The sequence below is a fragment of the Mastigoproctus giganteus genome, chromosome 11, assembly GCF_048544385.1.
Source record: "Mastigoproctus giganteus isolate SK-2022 chromosome 11, ASM4854438v1, whole genome shotgun sequence".
NCBI classification, from domain to species: Eukaryota; Metazoa; Arthropoda; class Arachnida; order Uropygi; family Thelyphonidae; genus Mastigoproctus; species Mastigoproctus giganteus.
This window is the reverse complement of record NC_143585.1, coordinates 156,895,466-156,916,713: the sequence shown is the minus strand read 5'-3', so window position 1 is coordinate 156,916,713 and position 21,248 is coordinate 156,895,466. Positions and strand designations below refer to the sequence as shown.

Sequence of the window (21,248 nt, the reverse complement as noted above, 5' to 3'; positions counted from 1 at the left end):
TGTGTATGCGGGGAGCATTGTCGAGGCCACGTTATGTCAAGGATCTGGGTATATTCTTACCACATGTACGCCATATCCAAAAATTTCATTACTTCATACAGCATGTCCCACCCACTTTTTCTTACTATTGAATACACCATGAATTGTCAAAATAATAGAGCAAGCTTATCTGCGAAAAGATCTAAACCTCCCAAGGACTTCCTAATTCATTTCACAAATATACGTGGTCTCAATTCTAATCTCAACGTTGTCCATTTCCACTTGCAGTCTTCCAAACCCCATGTACTTTTTCTGACTGAATCTCAGTTATCAGTTGATTCAACTACTGCTCATCTCAGATGTCCAAATTATTTGCTGTATGATTCCTTTCGCCTCAAAGGTGGTACTTGTGCATATGTCCGTTCTGATATTCCCCGTCAAAGACTTGGCAATTTGGAATCTCCTCTCTTTGATCTTCTCTGGCTTAAAATCTCTCTACCTCATTGTGTAAAATTCGTCTGTTGTCTCTACCGTTCTCCCAACTCCACTAATCACTTGGAGCTCTTTGACTTCCTCTCTTTGCAACTTGACTTTCTCCAGTCCAACTTTCCTAACAGTGAGGTAATTTTCCTTGGTGATTTTAATGTTCAAAACTCCAGCTGGGTTCCGTTTTCTAGTCACACCGACCCAGCAGGTCGAGATGCTGAGGCTTTTGCAATTACTAATGACCTAGCACAGATTGTTCATTTACCTACAAGAATACCGGACAATCCTAATGATACAGCCAATACTCTTGATCTTTTTCTCACAAACAACCCTTCTAAGTACAAGGTTGAAGTGAGAGGTCCTTTAAGCACTTCAGATCACAACTTGGTGATTGCCTCTTCTCCAATGGAACCTTTATCTCATGGCTATTCCCAACCTCATATTGTTTGGCATTACAAGAATGCAAAATGGGATGACCTGCGAGACTTCTTTTCTTCTTTTCCTTGGTCTGATTACTGTTTCAAAACTTCTGATGTCAACGTTTGCTCAGATCGTGTCAGTGAAATTATTCTTGCAGGAATGGAATCCTTTATCCCACACTCCACTTTAAAATCTCGTCCTTTATCTAAACCTTGGTTTTCCAATAAATGTGCTAAGGCTGTCCAAGAGAAGAACGTTGCATATCGTAATTGGCTTGTTTCTAATTCTTCAGTTTCATTTTCTGCCTACACCAAAGCTCGCAACAATTGTAAAGCAGTTATTAATCAGTCCAAACTAGAGTTTGAAGAGGCTAAGAGTAGAAAACTTGCTTCTTGCCCTAATGGTAGCCGAGCATTCTGGTCTCTTGCCAAAGCTATTGGCCGCAACTTTTGCCCATCTCTGCTCCCACCTCTGTCCAAACCAGATGGTTCTGGGTTCTGTTGTCACTTCAGCCAAGGATAAAGCTGACCTGCTAGCATCCCATTTTTCTTTGAGCTCATGTATTAATGATCTTGGTAAAACACCTCTCACCATTCCTAACACGCTCCATTCAATGCCTCCTGTGGTCTTCCGTGAAAAGGATATCAGAAGGATTTTAATGAATCTTGATGCTAAGAAAGCTCCAGGTCCTGATGGTATTTCTCCACTTGTTCTCAAAACCTATGCTCCTGAACTTACTCCTATTCTTTGCTGCCTTTTTTCACTTTCTTATTCCAAAGGTGTTTTTCCTTCTGCTTGGAAATTTGCTCATATCCAGCCAGTTCCTAAAAAGGGTGACAAATCCCTCCCATCCAATTATCGTCCCATTGCAATTACTTCTACGCTTTCTAAAGTAATGGAGAAATCAATTAACCGCCAACTCTTAAACTACCTAGAAACCTTCCATGTGATCAACAATCGGTAGTATGGATTCCGTCAGTGTCGATCCACTGGTGATATTCTGGCTTATGTTACCCATTTATGGACTAATTCAATGGAAAGGTTCGGTGAAACACAAGTAGTTGCTCTTGACATCTCGAAGGCTTTTGATCGTGTTTGGCATAAAGGTCTTCTAAACAAGCTTCCATCTTATGGTTTGCCAACTGTTTTTAGTAATTGGTTATCCAGTTTTCTCTCTGGTCGCTCACTGAAGGTGATGGTAGATGGCTCTCTGTCTTCTAACTTCTCCACTAATGCCGGTGTCCCCCAAGGTTCAGTTCTTTCCCCCACTCTTTTCCTCTTGTATATTAATGACCTTCTTCCATTGACTGGAATTCCATAGTTTTGCCGATGATAGCACATTGCATTCCACTTTCTATTTTGAGAAACCTTGTCCTGCTCAATTGGCTTCAAGTTTTCGAAAATTTGCTACCAATTCCTTAAATGTCGATCTTCAGGTAATTCTCCAATGGGGCAAAGATAACTTAGTTGATTTCAACCCTTCTAAAACTCAGTCTTGTCTTATATCTCGCAAAAAGGATTCTTCTGCTCCTATGCTTATCTTTAGTGACACTCCGATTTCTAGACAAAATGATATATATCTCTTTTGGGGATTACCCTGACTTCTAATCTCTCTTGGCACAAGCACATTACAAATATTGCTTCCTCTGCATCTAAAAAACTTGGTTTTCTCTTTCACTCTCGGCGTTACTTTTCTCCCAATCAGCTGCTCACTCTGTATAAATCGCAAATCCGCCCTGCCATGGAATATTGTTCCCACATCTGGGGTGGTGCCCTCAAAACCTCTCTCAGGCTTCTTGATTCCATTCAGAAGAGGGCAGTTAGGTTAATTAATGATTCATCTCTAACAGAGTCTCTCCACTCGCTGTCTCATAGACGCACTGTTTCTGCTGCATGCCTCTTCTACAGATACTTCCATGGGCACTGTTCTTCTGAATTGGCTTCTATAATTCCCGCTCTCTCTTTCAAAACAGTCCGAACACGTGCCGCCACCAGCCAACATCCATTTACTGTCCAACTTCAAACCCACAGAACCAACTTTTCATCTTCCTCATTTATTCATTCAACTGCCGTTTTCTGGAACAACCTTCCTTCATACGTATTTCCTGAAAATTACAATCTACAGAAGTTCAAGTCCAGTGTCAACAAATATCTTCTTTTCTTCTTCTCAATCTTCAACCCAAGCACGGTACTAAGTACTATAGGTTATAATACCTCTCTTGTTTGGGGTTCTCATAAAAAAAAAAAAAAAAAAAAAAGGTGAGTACAGTGGTCTCCGACAGTTTTTAAATTCTGTACAGTGGGATCAACTAACGATGTCACCAACAGTAAATTCTAAGTGGGAAGCATTCAAGGAATTAATCGTGCATGCTACTAAAAGTTTCATACCTATTAAGAAATATTGTTCAAGGTTTAGACCTAAATGGTTATCAAATGAACTAATGAGACTCGTAACAGAGAAGAAAAATGCATGGGATGCATATAAATTATCAAGCAACTCAGAAGCCTATAGCACATATAAGCTAGTCTGTAATCAGGTCACAAAGGAGATTAGGCAGGCAAAGGCAGATTACGAGAAATCTGTGGAAAAAGATGTTAAGAAAAACAGCAAGGATTTATTTACTTATATAAACTCTAAAAGGAAGGGGATGAATCTGATTGGTCCACTTGACATTGATGGTTCGACTGTTGATGATCCTACTCAGATAGCAAACGAACTGAATTGAGTATTTTGCATCTACATTCACGAGGAATTATTAAGGTTTGAAAATGGCAGAAGATCATCAAATTGTAGCAGGGTACATAATGATTTTGTAATAACTGAGAGCAAAGTGGAGGAGAAATTGTTGAAGTTAAACATAAGAAAGGCACCTGGGGTGATGGGAACTATCCAGTTATATTAAAGGAGGTGGCAAAGCAACTAATCAAACCCTTAGCCATAATTATGAGAGCATCCTTGGACTCAGGGAAGGTTCCCACTGACTCGAGATGTGCAAACGTATCCCCAATTCACAAAAGGGGGATCGAAGGGTGATACAAGTAATTACAGAATAGTTAGTTTAACTTCTGTTCCTGGTAAAATAATGGAGTCACTGGTTAAAGATGCATTGCAGGTCATCTAGACAAGGCAGCAGCAATAATTCAGACACAGCATGGATTTGTTAAGGGAAAGTCTTGTCTGACAAATTTGATTGGTTATTATGATGTGGTTACAAAGGAACTGGATGCAAAAAATAATTTTGATATCATATATTTGGATTTCAAGAAAGCTTTTGACACTGTTGCGCATGGAAGACTATTGTACAAATTGGAGCAGAATGGTATTATTTTATCCATCGTAGCAAATTAAATGGTAATTTACTACAATGGATAAAAGGATGGTTGCGTGGAAGAAGACAGAGGGTGGTAATTAATGGGTGCTGCCCTTCGTGGACTAATGTTATTAGTGGAGTCCCACAGGGTTCGGCGTTGGGTCCACTGTTGTTTTGTATATTTATCAATGATATTGATGAAGGTATATCAGGCTTAGTATCGAAGTTTGCAGATGATACAAAGGTTGGCAGGGTTGTTAATGACAGTAACGGCAGTGTGTTACTGCAACAGAATCTAGATAATTTGGGCAGATGGGCTAAGAAATGGCAACTGAAGTTTAACCTTGACGAAAAAAATCAAAGTACTGTATATGGGTAGAAGTAACCCGTGAGAAAAGTACCATCTGTGTGGTACTACACTTAAGGCGGTCGAAAATGAAAAAGACCTAGGAGTAATTGTGCAGTCAGATATGAAGTTGTCTGACAATGCAGACAGGCTGCCAAAGCAGGTCATGGGTTTTGCCAATGATATATAGGAATTTTGCTAGGAGCGAAAAGGAGGTGATTGTCCCTCTGTATAAGGAAATGGTCAGGCTACGCCTTGAGTACTGCATACAGGTCTGGAGGCCTCATTTTAGGAAGGATGTCGATTTGCTTGAGCATGTACAGAGAAGGGCAACAAGATTGGTGAGGGGAATGAAGGGATCCTCTTACCTCTTACAAGAGAGGCTAAAGTTCTGCAAATTGCAGTGGCTAGAGACTAGGCACCTGCGCGGTGATCTGATTGAGGTGTATAAGGCCTTGAATGGGTTGAGCACGCTGAATTCTGATGGGATCCTTCCACTTGTTGAGATTACGAACCTAAGGGGGCATAAATTCAAATTAAGAAAAGACAGATGTAGAATAGATGTGTGGAAATTTGCCTATAGCCAGCGGGTGGTTAATTGCTGGAACAAACTTCCATCTGTCGTGAAAGTTGACAGGTTAAATAAATTTAAGGAGGAATTGGACAGGCATTTGAAGGGAATGGTGTAAATTTTTTTTTTTTTTTTTTTTTTGGCTGATGCTGCATAAGCTTATACACTTGCTTTCTTTCATCACATGCCTCTACTACTACTACTACTATTGAGAAATAATAGGAAACATTTCCTCACCTAACTTCACAGGTTATGTTAGGAAATAATAGGAAAAGAAAGAAAGATTCTTTATATATATGCATATCATAACATCAATCAATCACTTAATACTATGATGTTATCATTTGTTGTGTTCAAATGCCAGTCAGTAAATCGTCTGTCATGCCTACTTGTCAATCAGTATATCGTTCTCAACTTCTACTGCTGCTACTGATAACGTGCACCATGTGTTTAATGAGAAGGCTGGGTGAAACTGCAGTAGCGGCAAACCAGTTTGGCTGGTAAGTTCCCATAGTTTGCTGTGGTTTTTGTGTTGGCTTTCTTTTACCTTCACACGAAATTCATTAAATTCATTTTGTAAATTAATTTTATTAAATTACTTTTATATAGTAATTTTTTTATGAAAACCCCAAACACGAGAGGTATTAGAACCTATAGTACTTAGTACTGTATACTTGGGTTGGAGGTTGAGAAGATGAAAGAAGATATTTGTTGTCATCAGATTTGAACTTCTGTAGACTGTAAATTTCAGGAAGTACATACGAAGGAAGGTTGTTCCAGAAAATGGCAGTTGAATGAATAAATGAGGAAGATGAAAAGTTGGTTCTGTGAGTTTGAAGTTGGACAGTAAATGGATGGTGGCTCGTGGCGGTATGTGTTCGGACTGTTTTTGAAAGAGAGAGCGGGAATTATAGAAGCCAATTCAGAAGAACAGTGCCAAAAGTATCTATGGAAAAGGCATGCGGCAGAAACAGTACGTCTATGAGACAGTGAGTGGAGAGACTCTGTTAGAGAGGAGTCATTAATTAACCTGACTGCCCTCTTCTGAATGGAATATAGAAGCCTGAGAGAGGTTTTGAGGGCACCACCCCAGATGTGGGAATAATATTCCATGGTTGGGGGGAGGATTTGCAATTTGTACAGAGTGAACTGCTGTTTGGAAGAAAAGTAATGCCGAGAGCAAAAGAGAAGACCAAGTTTTTTAGATGCAGAGAAAGCAATATTTGTAATGTGCTTGTGCCAAGAGAGATTAGAGGTCAGGGTAATCCTCAAAAGAGATATATCAACTTGCCTAGAAATTGGAGTATCATCAAAGATAAGCATAGGAGCATAAGAATCCTTTTTGCAAGATAGTAGTAGTGGCATGTGATGCAAGAAAGCAAGTGTATGAGCTTATGCAGCATCAGCCAAAAAAAAAAAAAAAAAAACAACCCCATTTAAATGTTTGTCCAGTTCCTCCTTAAATTTATTTAACCTATCAACTTCTACAACGACAAATGGAACAAGTTTGTTCCAGCCGCTGGCTAAAGACAAATTTCTGCACATCTATTCTACCTCTGTTCTTGCTCAGTTTCAATTTATGGCCCCTTAGGTTCGTAATCTGAACAAGTGAAGGAATCCCATCAGAATTCAGCATGCTCAACCCATTCAAGGCCTTATACACTTCCATCAGATCACCGTACAGGTGCCTAGTCTCCAGTTGCTGCAATTTGCAGAACTTAAGCCTCTCCTGATAAGAGGATCCCTTCATTCCCTGAACAATCTTGTTGCCCTTCTCTGTATACAATCAAACAAATCTGCATCCTTTCTAAAATGAAGCCTCCAAACCTGAACGCAGTACTCAAGGCGTGGCCTGACCATTGCCTTGTACAGAGGAACAGTCTCCTTCTTTTCCCTGCTAGCAAAATTCATGTATATCATTGACAAAACTCCATGACCTGTTCTGGCAGCCTGTCTGCATTGCTCAGAAAAATTAAAATCTCACTGCACAATTTGTCCCAGGTCTTTTTCATTTTCTACCACCTTAAGCGTAGTACCACACAGTTGGTACATTTCTCTGGGGTTACTTCTACCCATATGCAGTACTTCGCATTTTTCAATGCTAAAATTCAGTTGCCACTTCTCAGTCTAAATGCCCAAATTTTCTAGATCCTGTTGCAGTAACACACTGCCATTACTGTCATTAACAACCCTGCCAAACTTTGTATCATCTGCAAACTTCGATACTAAGCTTGATATACCTTCATCTATATCATTGATAAATATTACAAAACAACAGTGGATCCAACATCGAACCCTGTGGGACTCCACTAATAACATTAGTCCCTGAAGAGCAGCACCCATTGATTACCACCCTCTGTCTTCTCCCACTCAACCATTCCTTTTATCCATTGTAGCAACTTACCCTTAATGCCATTCTGCTCCAGTTTGTAGAGTAGTGTTTCATGTGTAACAGTGTCAAACGTTTTCCTGAAATCCAAGTATGTGATATCAAAATTATTTTTTGCATCCAGTTCCTTTTTTAACAACATCACAATAACCAATAAAATTTGTCAGAGAAGACTTTCCCTTAACAAACCCATGCTGTGTCTGAATTATTGCTGCAGTCTTGTCTAGATGATCCTGCAGTGCATCTTTAACCAGTGACTCCATTATTTTACCTGGAACAGAAGTTAAACTAACTCATCTGTAATTACTCGTGTCACTCTTCGATCCCCATTTGTGAATCGGGGATACATTTGCACATCTCCAGTTCGTGGGGACCTCTTCCCTGAGTACAAGGATGCTTTCATAATTATAGCTAAGGGTTTGCTTACTTCCTTTGCCACCTCCTTTAATATAACTGGATAGATTACATCCACCCAAGATGCCTTTCTTATGTTTAACTTCAACAATTTCTCCTCCACTTTGTTCTCAGTTATTACAAAATCATTAAGCACCCTGTTAGAATTTGATAAACTTGTGGCATTTTCGAACCTTACTACCTTATGTGTGAATGAAGATGCAAAATACTCACTGAGTTTGCTATCTGAGCAGGATCATCATCAGTCGAACCATCGATATCAAGTGGACCAATCAGATATAAGACAAGACTGTTTTAGAAGGATTGAAATCAACTAAGTTATCTTTGCCCCACTGGAGAATTACCTAGAGATCTGCATTTAAGGAATTGGTAGTGGACATTTGAGAAGTTGCAGCTGTTTGTGCAGAGCAAGGTTTTTCAAACTGGATAGTGGAATGCAATGTGCTATCATTTGCTAAACTATGGATAGGATTTCCAGTCAGTGGAGAAGGTTATTAATATACAAGAGGAAAAGAGTGGGGGAAAGAACTGAACACCAGCTTCTCCACTAATGCTGGTGTCACCAGCATTAGTGGAGAAGTTAGAAGACTGGGAGCCATCCAGCATCACCCTCAGTGAGCACTCAGAGGGAAAACTGGATAACCAATTATGAAAAACAGTTGGCAAACCATAAGATGGAAGCTTGTTTAGAAAAAATTTTATGCCAAACACAATTTAAAGCCTTTGAGATGTAAAGAGCAACTGCTTATGTTTCACTGAACGTTTTCATTGAATTTGTCCATAAATGGGTAACATAAGCCAGAGTATCACCAGTGGGCCGACACTGATGGAATCCATACTTGCGATATCTGATCAGATGGAAGGTTTCTAGATACTTTAGCAGTTGGCGGTTAATTAATTTCTTCATTACTTTAGAAAGAGTAGAAGTAATTTCAATGGGACGATAATTGGATGGGAGGGATTTGTCACCTTTTTAGGAACTTGCTCGGTATGAGTAAATTTCCAACAGTAGGAAACACACCTTTGGAATAAGAAAGTGAAAAAAGGCATCAGAAAGCAGGAGCACAGTTTTTGAGAACAAGTGCAGCAATACCATCAGGACCTGGAGCTTTCTTAGAATCAAGGTTTGTCAAAATCCTTCTGACATCCTTTTGACGGAAGACCACGGGTGGCATTGAATGGAGTGTGTTGGGAATGGTGGTAGGTGTTTTACTAAGATCATTAATACCCTAGTTGGAAGAAAAATGGGATGCCAGCAGGTCAGCTTTATCCTTGGCTGAAGTGACAACAGACCCATATGGTTTTGACAGAGGTGGGAGCAGCGATGGGCAAAAGTTGCAGCCAATCTCTTTTGCAACAGACCAGAATGCTTGGCTGCCATTAGGGCAAGAAGCAAGTTTTCTATTCTTAGCCTGTTCAAACTCTAGTTTGGATTGATTAATAAGTGCTTTACAATTGTTGCGAACTTTGGTATAGGCAGAAAATGAATTTGAAGATTTTAAAACAAGCCAATTACAATATGCAGTGGTCTTGTCTTGAACAGCCTTAGCACATTTATTGGAAAACCAAGGTTTAGCTAAAGGACGAGATTTTAAAGTGGAGTGTGGGATAAAGGATTCCATTTATACCAGGATAATTTCACTGACACGATCTATCTGAGCTGACATCAGAAGTTTTGAAACAGTAATCCGACCAAGGAAAAGAAGAAAAGAAATCTCGCTTGTCATCTGATTTTGCATTCTTGTAATGCCCAACAATGCAAGGTTCGGACTTGCCGTGAGATAAAGGCTCCATTGGAGAAGAGACAATCACCAAGTTGTGATCTGAGGTGCCTAAAGGACCACTCACTTTGCCTGTATTTAGAAGGGTTGTTTGTGAGATAAAGGTCAAGCGAGTTGGCTGTATGGTTAGGATTGTCCGGCATTCTTGTAGTAAATGAATAATTTGTGCAAGGTCATTAGTAATTGCAAAAGACTCAGCATCTCGACCAGCTGGGTCTGTGTGACTAGAAAATGGAAGCCTGCTGGAGTTGTGAACATTAAAATCACCAAAGAAAATTACCTCACTTTTAGTAAAGTTGGACTGCAGAAAATGAAGTTTCAAAGAGAGGAAGTCAAAGAGCTACAAGTGATTAGTGGAGTTGGAAAAAGTGTAGAGACATCAGATGAATTTTACAGAATAAGGTAGAGCGATTTAAGCCAGGGAAGATCGAAAAGAGGAGATTCCAAATTAAGAAGTCTCTGACAGGGAATATCGGAATGGACATATGCACAAGTGCCACCTTTGAGGCGAAAGGAATCATACAGCGAATAATTTGGACAACTGAGATGAGCAGTAGTTGAATCTGTGTTGATGAGATCCTGTCGGAAAAAGTATATTGGATTTGGCAGACTGCAAGTGGAAATGGACATCGTTGAGATTAGAATTGAGACCATGTATATTTGTGAAATGAACTAGGAAGTGTTTGGGAGGTTTACATCTTTTTGCAGATAAGCTTACTCTATTAGTTTTACAATTCACAGTGTATTCAATAGTAAGAAAAAGGGGGGGGGGAACAGGCTGTATAATGTAATGAACTTTTTGGATCTGGTGTACATATGGTAAGAATATACCCAGATCCTTGACATAACGTGGCCTCAACAATGCCCCCCCACCCCATACACACTACTCAAACTCCCTCCAGTCACTATCTAGCAGAGTAGAGGTGGCAAGATTATACACCAGCTGTTCCAGAAGCCTCGTAAAGATTTACCAATTGGTACGATCCAGTGTACAAACTAGCAGCCGGCCTGCAAAAACCATTTTAGAGCTGTTCTCTTGAAATGTAAGGAAGATTGGATCTCGCCATGATGTTCATCATAACCTCAAAGTCATCAGCATACTTCGTGATGGAAGAGATGGTGAACGGTTGACCAGAACTTAGTTCTGGAGATGAAACACGGGTTCCACACACTTTAAGCCTCCAATAAGCAAAATGGTGGTATTGTACCAGCTGAAGCGTCATTTACCACCTAGTATTACCTGGTAACACAGAGGGGCATCATTCCTCCATGTGGTGTGGGTGCCACACTTCATGGAGGAATGATACCCGTGATTGCATTGGTTCACATGATGCCCATACTTACGTTGGTTCATACCTGGGTGGTCACCCATAGTGGGCTTGTTCATGGAGGTTATACCCAGGATTACTAACAGTCCCACCATTGTGAAGGTGTAAGCTAGTAGAGTTGCTAGAATGGATACTGAGAAGTGCAACAAGATTTTTGAGAGGAACAAAGGAGTGCACTTATGAAGAGAGGCTTAAGGTCAGCAAGTTGCAGCATCTGGAGACTAGGCACCTGCGAGGTGATCTGATCAAGGTGTATAAGGCCTTGAATGGTTTGAGCAGGTTCAATTCTAATTGGATACTCTGCTTGCTTAGACTAAGGACCTGAGGTGGCAGAGATTCAAATTGGGGAAAGACAGTTGTAGAAGAGATGTGTAGAAGTTTGCCTTCCATCTGTTGTTGAGAACTGACTTCCATCTGTTGTGGAAGTTGATAGCTTAAATAAATTTAAGGCTGAACTAGAAAAACATTTGGAGTGACTGGATGGGTGAATTGGAAGGTTTTTTTTTTTTTTTTTTTTTTTTTTGGCCGATGCTGTATACGCTTTCTTTCTTGCATCGTATGCCTCAACTAATGCTAATGTCTGTGAACTAACAAAAAAAAAAAAAAAGAGAGAGAGAGAAAAGCTGCATGCTGAGTCTGAACAATAGTGTTTTCTGATTCACTCTAATTTATGAAGTCCCTTAAGTTGCATAGTTCTCAAGCAGCTCTTGAACTTGTCATATTACTAATTGATACTGTAGTTTGCTGATTCATGCAATATTCACGAATGAACAAGCTGAGTTGGTTCTAGTCAATTATAACCCCAGGGGGCTCACATCTGGTGAGTATGGGCTTGGTAAACTCAGGGTCCTGAGCTGGATATCATCATTCTTCTCTTTCTTGGTGATTCCTTTTTACTTCTCTCTCTCTCTCTCTCTCTCTCTCTCTCACAGGGTAATTTGGGAAATTCTTTTTTTGGCTGGTGTAGCATAAGCTTCAGACCTCTTTGCACCATATGGCTAATACTACTACTACTGATAATAATAATCATCTACCATGCTCAACCATAGCAAGTACGGATATAACCTCATATGCGGGAACCGAGAAGCACCTCCAGCAACTACTCCAGATCACCGAAGAATTCAGCAATAATATTAGGATGGAATTTGGTCTAGACAAATGCAAGCCCCACGGATTGTACCAGGGAAAATTAGTCAACCGAAACTACCAGCTGCAGACTGGTAAAGAGATCGAAGCCATGGCAGAGGGAGATGCCTACAAATACCTGGTGACGATGCAGGCTCAGCAGTTACAGCACAAGGAAATTAAGGCCTGCCTGAGAAATACTATCAGAGACTCAGTAGCCTGCTGAAAGCAAAGCTGAATGGAGGGAACACAGTTAAAGCCATTAACACCTATGCAGTCCCAATGCTAACATTCTCCTTCGGGGTCCTCGATTGGACTAACACCGAGCTGGAGGATATAAGAAAGACAAGGACAATGATGACCAACAGCTGGCAACACCACCCGAAATCTGCTGTGGAGAGACTGATAATTGCCTGGGAAGAAGGAGGAAGTGGCCTGATAGACCTCATTGAGCAACAGAAGACAGTGATAGTTAACCTGTAGGATTACAGGTTAACTCTAATCCTACAGGTTATACACACAGCAGTACTTCACCAGGTCATAAGGAAGATAGACAAGCGGTATACCCCACTCAGCCTAAGTGAGGAGTCCCCCCTTCCAACGAGGAGGTATAAACAAAGCTAGAAAGATGGGCAGAGAAGATACTGCATGGCAGACACTACAATGATATCCATCAAGATTACATAGATAAAATTCAATACGTGGCTCACGAGCGGGACATTCTTCCTCGAAACTGAAGGATTCATATTTGCCATCCAAGACCAGGTAATCAATACCAGGAACTATAGAAAATACATCTCCAAGGAGCCCGGAGTGTTCGATGACACTTATCAACGATGCCACCTGGCCTCAGAAATGAACCAACACATCACCGTGGGATGCAAGGTGATCACCCAGACTGAGTACACTCATAGACATGACCATGTAGCCAGGAAAATACATCAGAAGCTAGCAAGGAAATACCAGTTGGTCGAAAAAAGTGTATCATACTACAAGTACAAATCCTAGGTAGTACTAGACCCCAACCCACAAGTTGTACAAGGTGCCTCCGTAGCCAGGTGGGCAGGAGCAGCAGTACATAGCACACGCTTCTTGATTTTACCGGGGTTCAAGCCCATGACCACCAAATACGGAGGATGCGGAAAGGTCAGGGAATGACCACCGCATGTCCCCTGAGCAATATGGCTTTAATTGCTAATGCTCCTAAAAACTAAATAACAACAACAACACGCTGTACAGGGACTGCATCATAATAATGGATAGGACAATCCCGCACTACAGACCGGACATAACCCTTGTAGAGAAGAAGGAAAAGGCTACCTATCTGATTGATATAGTGGTACCCAGCACTGGCAACCAGCAAAAAACCCATGGGGAAATGGAACATACGATAATGATGAAAGGGTAGTGCAAATTCCATTATAAATATGACCTTTTAGAGAGATAAATAGCTTATTAATATAGCAAAATTTTTGAACTTCCAAGTTAAAAAAAAAAAAAAAAAAAAAAAAATCAGGAAGTATATGAACCTAAGACCGGAGATCAAAGAGATGTGGTATACTCAAGAAGTAACGATCATCCCGATCATTATGTCAACCACAGATATGACGACAAAGACCCTACATAACAGCCTAGCAGCAATGGGTCTCCCAGCGAACACCTACAAGGAACTCTAGAAAGTCGCAATTCTGAAAACCTGTAGGATAATCAGGGAGTTCCTCGACCAACAGTAACACCAGGCAGAACAACTGGTGCCACCATAGCCAGATGGGCAGGAGCAGCAATGCGTAGCCCACGCTTCTTGATTAGACTGGGGTTCCAGCCCGTGACCACCAAATATGGAGGATGAGGAAAGGTCAGGGAATGACCGCTGCATATCCCCGGAGCAATATGGCCTTAGTTGCTAATGCTCCTAAAAACCAAAATAACAACCACCCTGTGTGTACTTGGTAGCAGTACCCGTCACGAGATGGAACCCCCAATCAGGGAGAAATAATATAAGAGCAATAATAATAGTACTTCATGTTTTGACAGAATAAATATAATAGTTATTATACCCTTGTATCACATGCACCATCCATGACCTTTGAATTTAGATTGATTTTTAATATTTTTGACTTATTGATAGTGTAGTAATATTTTGCATTTTTTTTTTAATGTTTTAAAGGCAGAAGCGGTAGCAATGATATCAAATGGTACTGCTCCAAAAATACCTCAGTCTGAAGAAGGAGCCACTTCTGAGCCAGCACTGAGAAAAGATATGTGCCAGGTAACCTTCAGTAATGTACTGGCTTTGCTCCCCCGCCATGCTCAATGTGAGGTGGACAGGGAACAAGGAATTTTATTGTATTCTAAGAATTTTATATTTGATTTGAGTGGGAACAAAGGTTATTTCTTTTTATGTTTGATACAGGACATGCCAAATACTGACAATTATAGCCAGTTGTAAATTCTGCAGAATTCGCAAATATTAATGAATGAGTTTTAATATCTGATAGGAATACTTGTTTTAGTAATTGTTTCAATAAAAACAATATCAGGAGAGGTTAGGTACAGGATGTAATTTTCCAATGATATGTATTTTAGTATTTTAACACTTTCTCTGCTTTTATGCATATGAGTGTAAAATGGCACTACAAGCGATGTGCAGCAATGCATATCTGAGTACAAAAGGCATACAGTGTCTTAATGCATAGTGGTTATTCTTTAGCAGTCAACTACTGACTGGCATAAATGTAAAAGCACATTGCAATTAACAACCACTCAGTATTGGCACCCTGACTGAATTCTTTGCAGCAATGCATGGCTTTGTTTTTATACTTGGCACACAGTTTTATTTGTTCTTTGCTTGTGTTTATATTTATGTATGTGAATAAACTTTTTATAAAATTTTAAGCTTTGTTCTGATTTACAGCCCAACACAAAAATAAGTGTTTACTTTTAGCAATAAATTCCAAACTTTTAATAATCAACCATTATTTATCAATTATCGGAATGCTTGGGGATGTTAGAATGTTAATTTTTCAACTTTCTGAAAATTGCAACACTTTGACATGTTCTCTCAAATTTAGTTAGCTGTGAATGTGTTAAGCATGCTTTAGAGAATTTTTTCAAGAAAATTTGCAAACTCATGTTCTTTGGTTTTATTGCCTTCCTTGCTTTTTGCATAACTAATAATTATGTGAATGACTCCATTAACTACCTTTATTCTCTGAATTTGATGAATGAAACCCCAACTAAAATTCTTCGTTGGTTTTAATTTACTGAAGGAGTGCTTAGCATATATGAATAAAAGGCAACGTCAGGGAAACCTTGATACCAGAATTCATACTTCTCCCTTTGGCCAGTCCTGATTTCGTACATTGGATTCCATTCTTATAATAATAATATTATGTAGAGGCCCCAACCCACAAGCTGTATTGGGACTGTACCATAATAACGGATAGTTAACCCTTGGATAGGACATAACCCTTGTGGATAAGAAGGAAAAGGCTACTTATCTCATTGACATAGCGGTACCCAACACTGGCAACCTGCAGAAAACCCATGGGGAAAAAATCAGGAAGTACACAAACCTAAGACGGATATCAAAGAGATGTGTCATAAGCAACAAGTAATGACTATCACGATCATTGTGTCAACCACAGGTATGGTGCCAAAGACCCTAAATAACAGCCTAGCAGCAATAGGAAATGAACACCTACAAGGAACTCCAGAAAGTCACAATCCTGAACACCTTTAGGATAGTCAGAGAGTTCCTTGACCAGCAGTAACACCAGACATAACAACGACCCTGTGTACTTGGTAGCAATAATAATGATAATAATAAAGTCACAATCCTTGAACCTGTAGGATATTTTATTTATTTATTATTATTATTAGCCATATGGTGCAAGGAAGCCTGAAGCTTAAGCTGCACCGGCCAAAAAAAAAATTTCCCTATCTCTCTGAGAGAGAGAGAGAGGGGGGGAGAGAGAGAGAGAGAGAGAGAGAGAGAGAGAGAGAATGAATGATGATATCCAGCTCAAGACCCTGGGTGTGCCAAGCCATACTCACCAGATGTGAGCCTCTTGGGGGTAGTCAGAGAGTTCCTCGCCGAACAGTAACATCAGATATAACAACCACCCTGTCTACTGAGTAGCAATACCCATCACGAGGTGGAACCCCCAATCAGGGAGAAATAATAAAAGAGCAGTAATAATAATAATTCCTTTATTTGAAAATATGATTAGTTACAAAAAATACAGGAGATTCATGTGTGTTATTACTATAATGGTGAAAAATGTAAATACGAAACACCATAAATAATTCAATTTTTACAGAACTGCACAGAAAATTTAAAAAAGAAAAGAAGAGAGTGTATTACCACTTATTGCGGGAACCATTAGCATCAATGCATGTTTCAAATTGCTGGAATGTGGCATATAATGCAGCTCTATTCATTTCTTTGGAAATTTGATGATAACAGTGGAAATTCTGTCCTTTGAATCATTGACATCACAAGGCTTTGTTGCATACCTGTCTTGACCATATCCCATAACCAAAAATCACAATATACTAAGGCCAGGTGATTTTTCAGGAACTAATTCAGCATGGCCAATCCAAGGGTGTCTAAAACAGGTAGGCATGCATAGTGTGGGTCAAATGTGAGAGCACCATCCTGTTGCAAGTATCCAGGTGTACTGAGATGCAATAGGATGTTGCATGTATCCATAGGCACTGAGAGGTAGTTTGTAAGAGACATTCTTGCAACATCGACACATTGCAAGAACATGCGGTAGTTATTGGCATTCATTGAAGAGGCATATTCTTGCAACATGTCGAGGTAGTTATTGGCATTCACTGATTCTTTTTGGAAGAAACATGTTCCACTCACTTTCTAGAAAATAACAGTGCACCAAGTGTTCACCTGGGACGAGGCTGTCTCATATGTAATGAGGATTTTCTGATCTCCCAGATGGCACTGTTGTATCAGTTCTTTCCCACAGACATGAAATGTTGCCTCATATGAGAAAGAAATATTGTGGACATTGTTAGCGTGATGTTATGCATTTTGAGGAAGATTTCATGGCATCATTAGTATTAGTAGATGCATATGATGCAAGAAAGCAAGCTCATGCAGCATCAGGCAAAAAAAAAAAAAAAAAAACCCTTCCACTTTACCCCTCCGTTCGTTCGAAATACCTGTCCAGCTGAGCCTTAAATTTATTTAGGCTACCAACTTCAATGACAAGGGATGGAAGTCTGTTCCAGCAACCAACTACCCACTGGCTAAAGGCAAATTTCCCCACATCTTTCCTACATCTGTCTTTCCTCAATTTGAATTTATGCCCTCTCAGGTGATTATTCTGAGCAAGAGGCAGTATCCCATCAGCATTGAGCATGCTCAAACCATTCAAGGCTTTGTACACCTCTATCAGATCACCTTGCCGGTGCCTAGTCTCCAGACACTGTAATTTGCAAAACTGAAGCCTTTCTTCGTAAGAGCAACCCTTTGTTTCGTTCACTAACCTTGTTGCCCTTCTTTGTACTCGTTCCAGCAGCTCTATATCCTTCTTGAAATGAGGCATCCAGACCTCTATACAGTACTCAAGGTGTGGCCTGACCATTGCCTTATACAAGGAAATAATCACCTCCCTATCCCTGCTAGAAAAATTCCTGTATATCATTGATAAGACACCATGAGCTACTCTTGCAGCCCATCTGCACTGCTCAGAGAACTTCATATCTGCCTGCACAATTACCCCCAGGTCCTTTTCATTCTCTGCCACTGTAAGTGTAGCACCATAGAGTTGATACGTTGCTCTGGGGTTGCTATTTCCCATATGTAGTACTTTACATTTGTCAATGTTAAACTTCATTTGCCACCTCTCAGCCCATCTGTTCAAACTTTCCAGATCCTGTTGCAGCACCATAGCGTCATTAGCATCCTTAACAATCCTGCCAACCTTTGTATTGTTTGCAAACTTGGACATTAAGCTTGATATACCATCAATATTATTTATAAATACAGAAAACAACAATGGACCCAACACTGAACTCTGAGGGACTCCACTAATAACATTAGTCCACGATGAGCAGTGTCCATTGATTATCACTCTCTATCTTCTGCCACTCAACCATCCCTTTATCCATAGCACCAATTTTCCACCAATGCCACACTGCTCCAATTTGTGCAGCAGTTTTCTATGTGCAGCAGTATCAAAAGCCTTTCTAAGATCCAGATATATAATATCAAAGTTATTCCCTGCATCCAATTCTTTTGTGACTACATCATAGTATCCAATCAAATTTGGTCAGGCAAGACCTTCCCTTAACAAAACCATGCTGTGACTGAGCTATAACTGAATTCTTGTCAAGATGATCCTGCAGTGCTTCTTTAACCAGTGCCTCCATTAATTTTCCTGGAACAGAAGTTAAAATCACAGGTCTATAATTTCTTGTGTCAGCCTTTGATCCTCCTTTGTGAATTGGGGTTACATTTGCACATCTCCAGTGTGTGGTTATCTCCCTGAGTCCAAGGAAGCTCTCATAATTATGGCTAACGGATTGCTTACTTCCTTTGCTGCCTCCTTAAATATAACTAGATACATCCCATCCACCCCAGGTGCCTTTCTTGTATTTATCTTCAACAGTTTCTCCTCCACTTTACTCTCAATTATTACAAAATCATCTAGCTCACTGCCAGAGTTTACTTCACCTCTGGTATTCCCCTTCCTCAGTAACTCCTCACGTGTGAACGTAGATGCAAAATATTGATTTAGTTTGTTAGCTACCTGAGCAGGATCATGAAACAGTTGAACCATCGATATCAAGTGGACCAATCTCATTGATCCCCTTCCTTCTAGAGTTTACATAATTAAAGAACTTGCCGTGTTTCTTTGCACCCCCTTGCCAAAGATTTCTCGTAATCTGCCTTCGCCTGCCTAACCTCCTTTGTAACTTGGTTAGAGATCAACTTATATCTATCATATCATAGGCTTCTGTCACATATTAATTTATATGTATCCCATGCATTTTTCTTCTCTGCCATAAGTCTCATTAGGTCACCTGACATCCATTTAGGCCTAAACCTTGAACAGTATTTCTTAGTTGGTATGTAAAGCCTAGTAGCTTCCAAGATAAGTTCTTTGCATGCTTCCCATTTTGAATATGCTGTTGGTAACGTCATCAGTTGGTCCAACTGTATAGAATTGAAATACTGTCTCAGACCATCATAGTCGCCTTTACGAAAGCAATAACCCTTCCCTTTACCCCTGATGGTGGTTACCTCTTTGAGTAAATCCCACTTCAGCACACCGTTATTAGTATTAGCATTAGTAGAGGCATTTGATGCAAGAGAGCAAGCTTATGCAGCATCAGCCAAAAAAAAAAAAAAACCCACTTCCACTTCACCCCTCTGTTCGTTCAAAATACCTGTCCAGCTGAGCCTTAAACTTATTTAGGCTATCAACCTCCACCACAAGGGATGGAAGTCTGTTCCACCAACCAACCAACCAACCACCCGCTGGCTAAAGGCAAATTTCCGCACATCTATCCTACATCTGTCTTTCCTCAATTTGAATTTATGCCCTCTCAGGTGATTTTTCTGAGCTAGAGGAACAATCCCATCAGCATTGAGCATGCTCGAACCATTCAAGGCTTTATACACCTCTATCAGATCACCTCGCCGGTGCCTAGTCTCCAGACACTGTAATTTGCAAAACTTAAGCCTTTCTTCGTAAGAGCACCCCTTTGTTCCATTCACTAATCTTGTTGCCCTTCTCTGTACTCGTTCCAGCAGCTCTACATCCTATTTGAAATGAGGCCTCCAGACCTGTATACAGTACTCTAGGTGTGGCCTGACCATTGCCTTATACAATGGAATAATCACCTCCTTATCCCTGCTGGAAAAATTCCTGTATATCATTGACAATACTCCATGAGCTACTCTTGCAGCCCATCTGCACTGCTCAGAGAACTTCATATCTGCCTGCACAACCACCTCCAAATCCCTTTCATTCTCTACCACTGTCAGTGTAGTACCACAGAGTTGATACGTTGCTCTGGGGTTGCTGTTTCCCATGTGTAGTACTTTACATTTGTCAATGTTAAACTTCATTTTCCACCTCTCAGCCCATCTGCTCAACCTTTCCAGATCCTGTTGCAGCAGCATAGTGTCAGTAGTGTCCTTGACAACCCTGCCAACCTTTGTATCGTCTGCAAACTTGGACATTAAGCTTGATATACCATCATCAATATCATTTATAAATACAGAAAACAATAATGGACCCAACACTGAGCCCTGAGGGACTCTATTAATAACATTAGTCCACGATGAGCAGTGTCCATTGATTACCACTCTCTGTCTTCTCCCCTCAACCACCCCTTTATCCATAGCAGCAATTTGCCTCCAATGTCACACTGCTCCAATTTGTGCAGCAGTCTTCCATGTGCAACAGTATCAAAAGCCTTTCTAAGATCCAAGTATATAATATCAAAGTTATTCCCTGCATCCAGTTCTTTTGTGACTGCATCATAGTATCCAATCAAATTGGTCAGGCAAGACTTCCCCTTAACAAAACCATGCTGTGTCTGAGCTATAACTGAAGTCTTGTCTAAATGATCCTGCAGTGGTTCTTTAACCAGTGCCTCCATTAATTTTCCTGGAACAGAAGTTAAGCTCACAGGTCTATAATTACTTGTGTCAGCCTTTGATCATCCTTTGTGAATTGGGGTCACATTTGCACATTTCCAGTCTATGGGTACCTCTCCTGAGTCCAAGGAAGCTCTCATAATTATGGCTAAGGGTTTGCTTACTTCCTTTGCTGCCTCCTTTAATATAACTGGATAGATCCCATCCACCCTGGGTGCCTTTCTTGTGTTTATCTTCAACAGTTTCTCCTCCACTTTACTCCCAGTTATTTCAAGATTCTGTAGCTTACTGCTAGAGTTGAATACACCTCTGGCATTCCCCTTGCTGAATAACTCCTCATATGTGAATGTCGATGCAAAATATTCATTTAGTTTGTTAGCTACCTGAGCAGGATCGTCAACAGTTGACCCATCAATATCAAGTGGACAAATCTGATTCATCCCCTTCCTTCTAGAGTTTACAT

At 40.3% G+C, this 21,248-nt stretch overlaps 1 protein-coding gene across 3 annotated transcripts in view; it reads left to right on the top strand.

The window, feature by feature from the left end:
* LOC150078525 (mitochondrial 10-formyltetrahydrofolate dehydrogenase) overlaps positions 1 to 21,248 on the top strand; it is a 910,691-nt gene that overhangs the window by 130,673 nt on the left and 758,770 nt on the right. For all 3 annotated transcript variants that reach the window (XM_090385282.1, XM_090385283.1, XM_090385284.1), the window contains one exon: positions 14,318 to 14,419. In XM_090385282.1, coding sequence (XP_090241408.1) covers positions 14,318 to 14,419 — 102 coding nt within the window. The remainder of the gene's footprint in view (positions 1 to 14,317; positions 14,420 to 21,248) is intronic.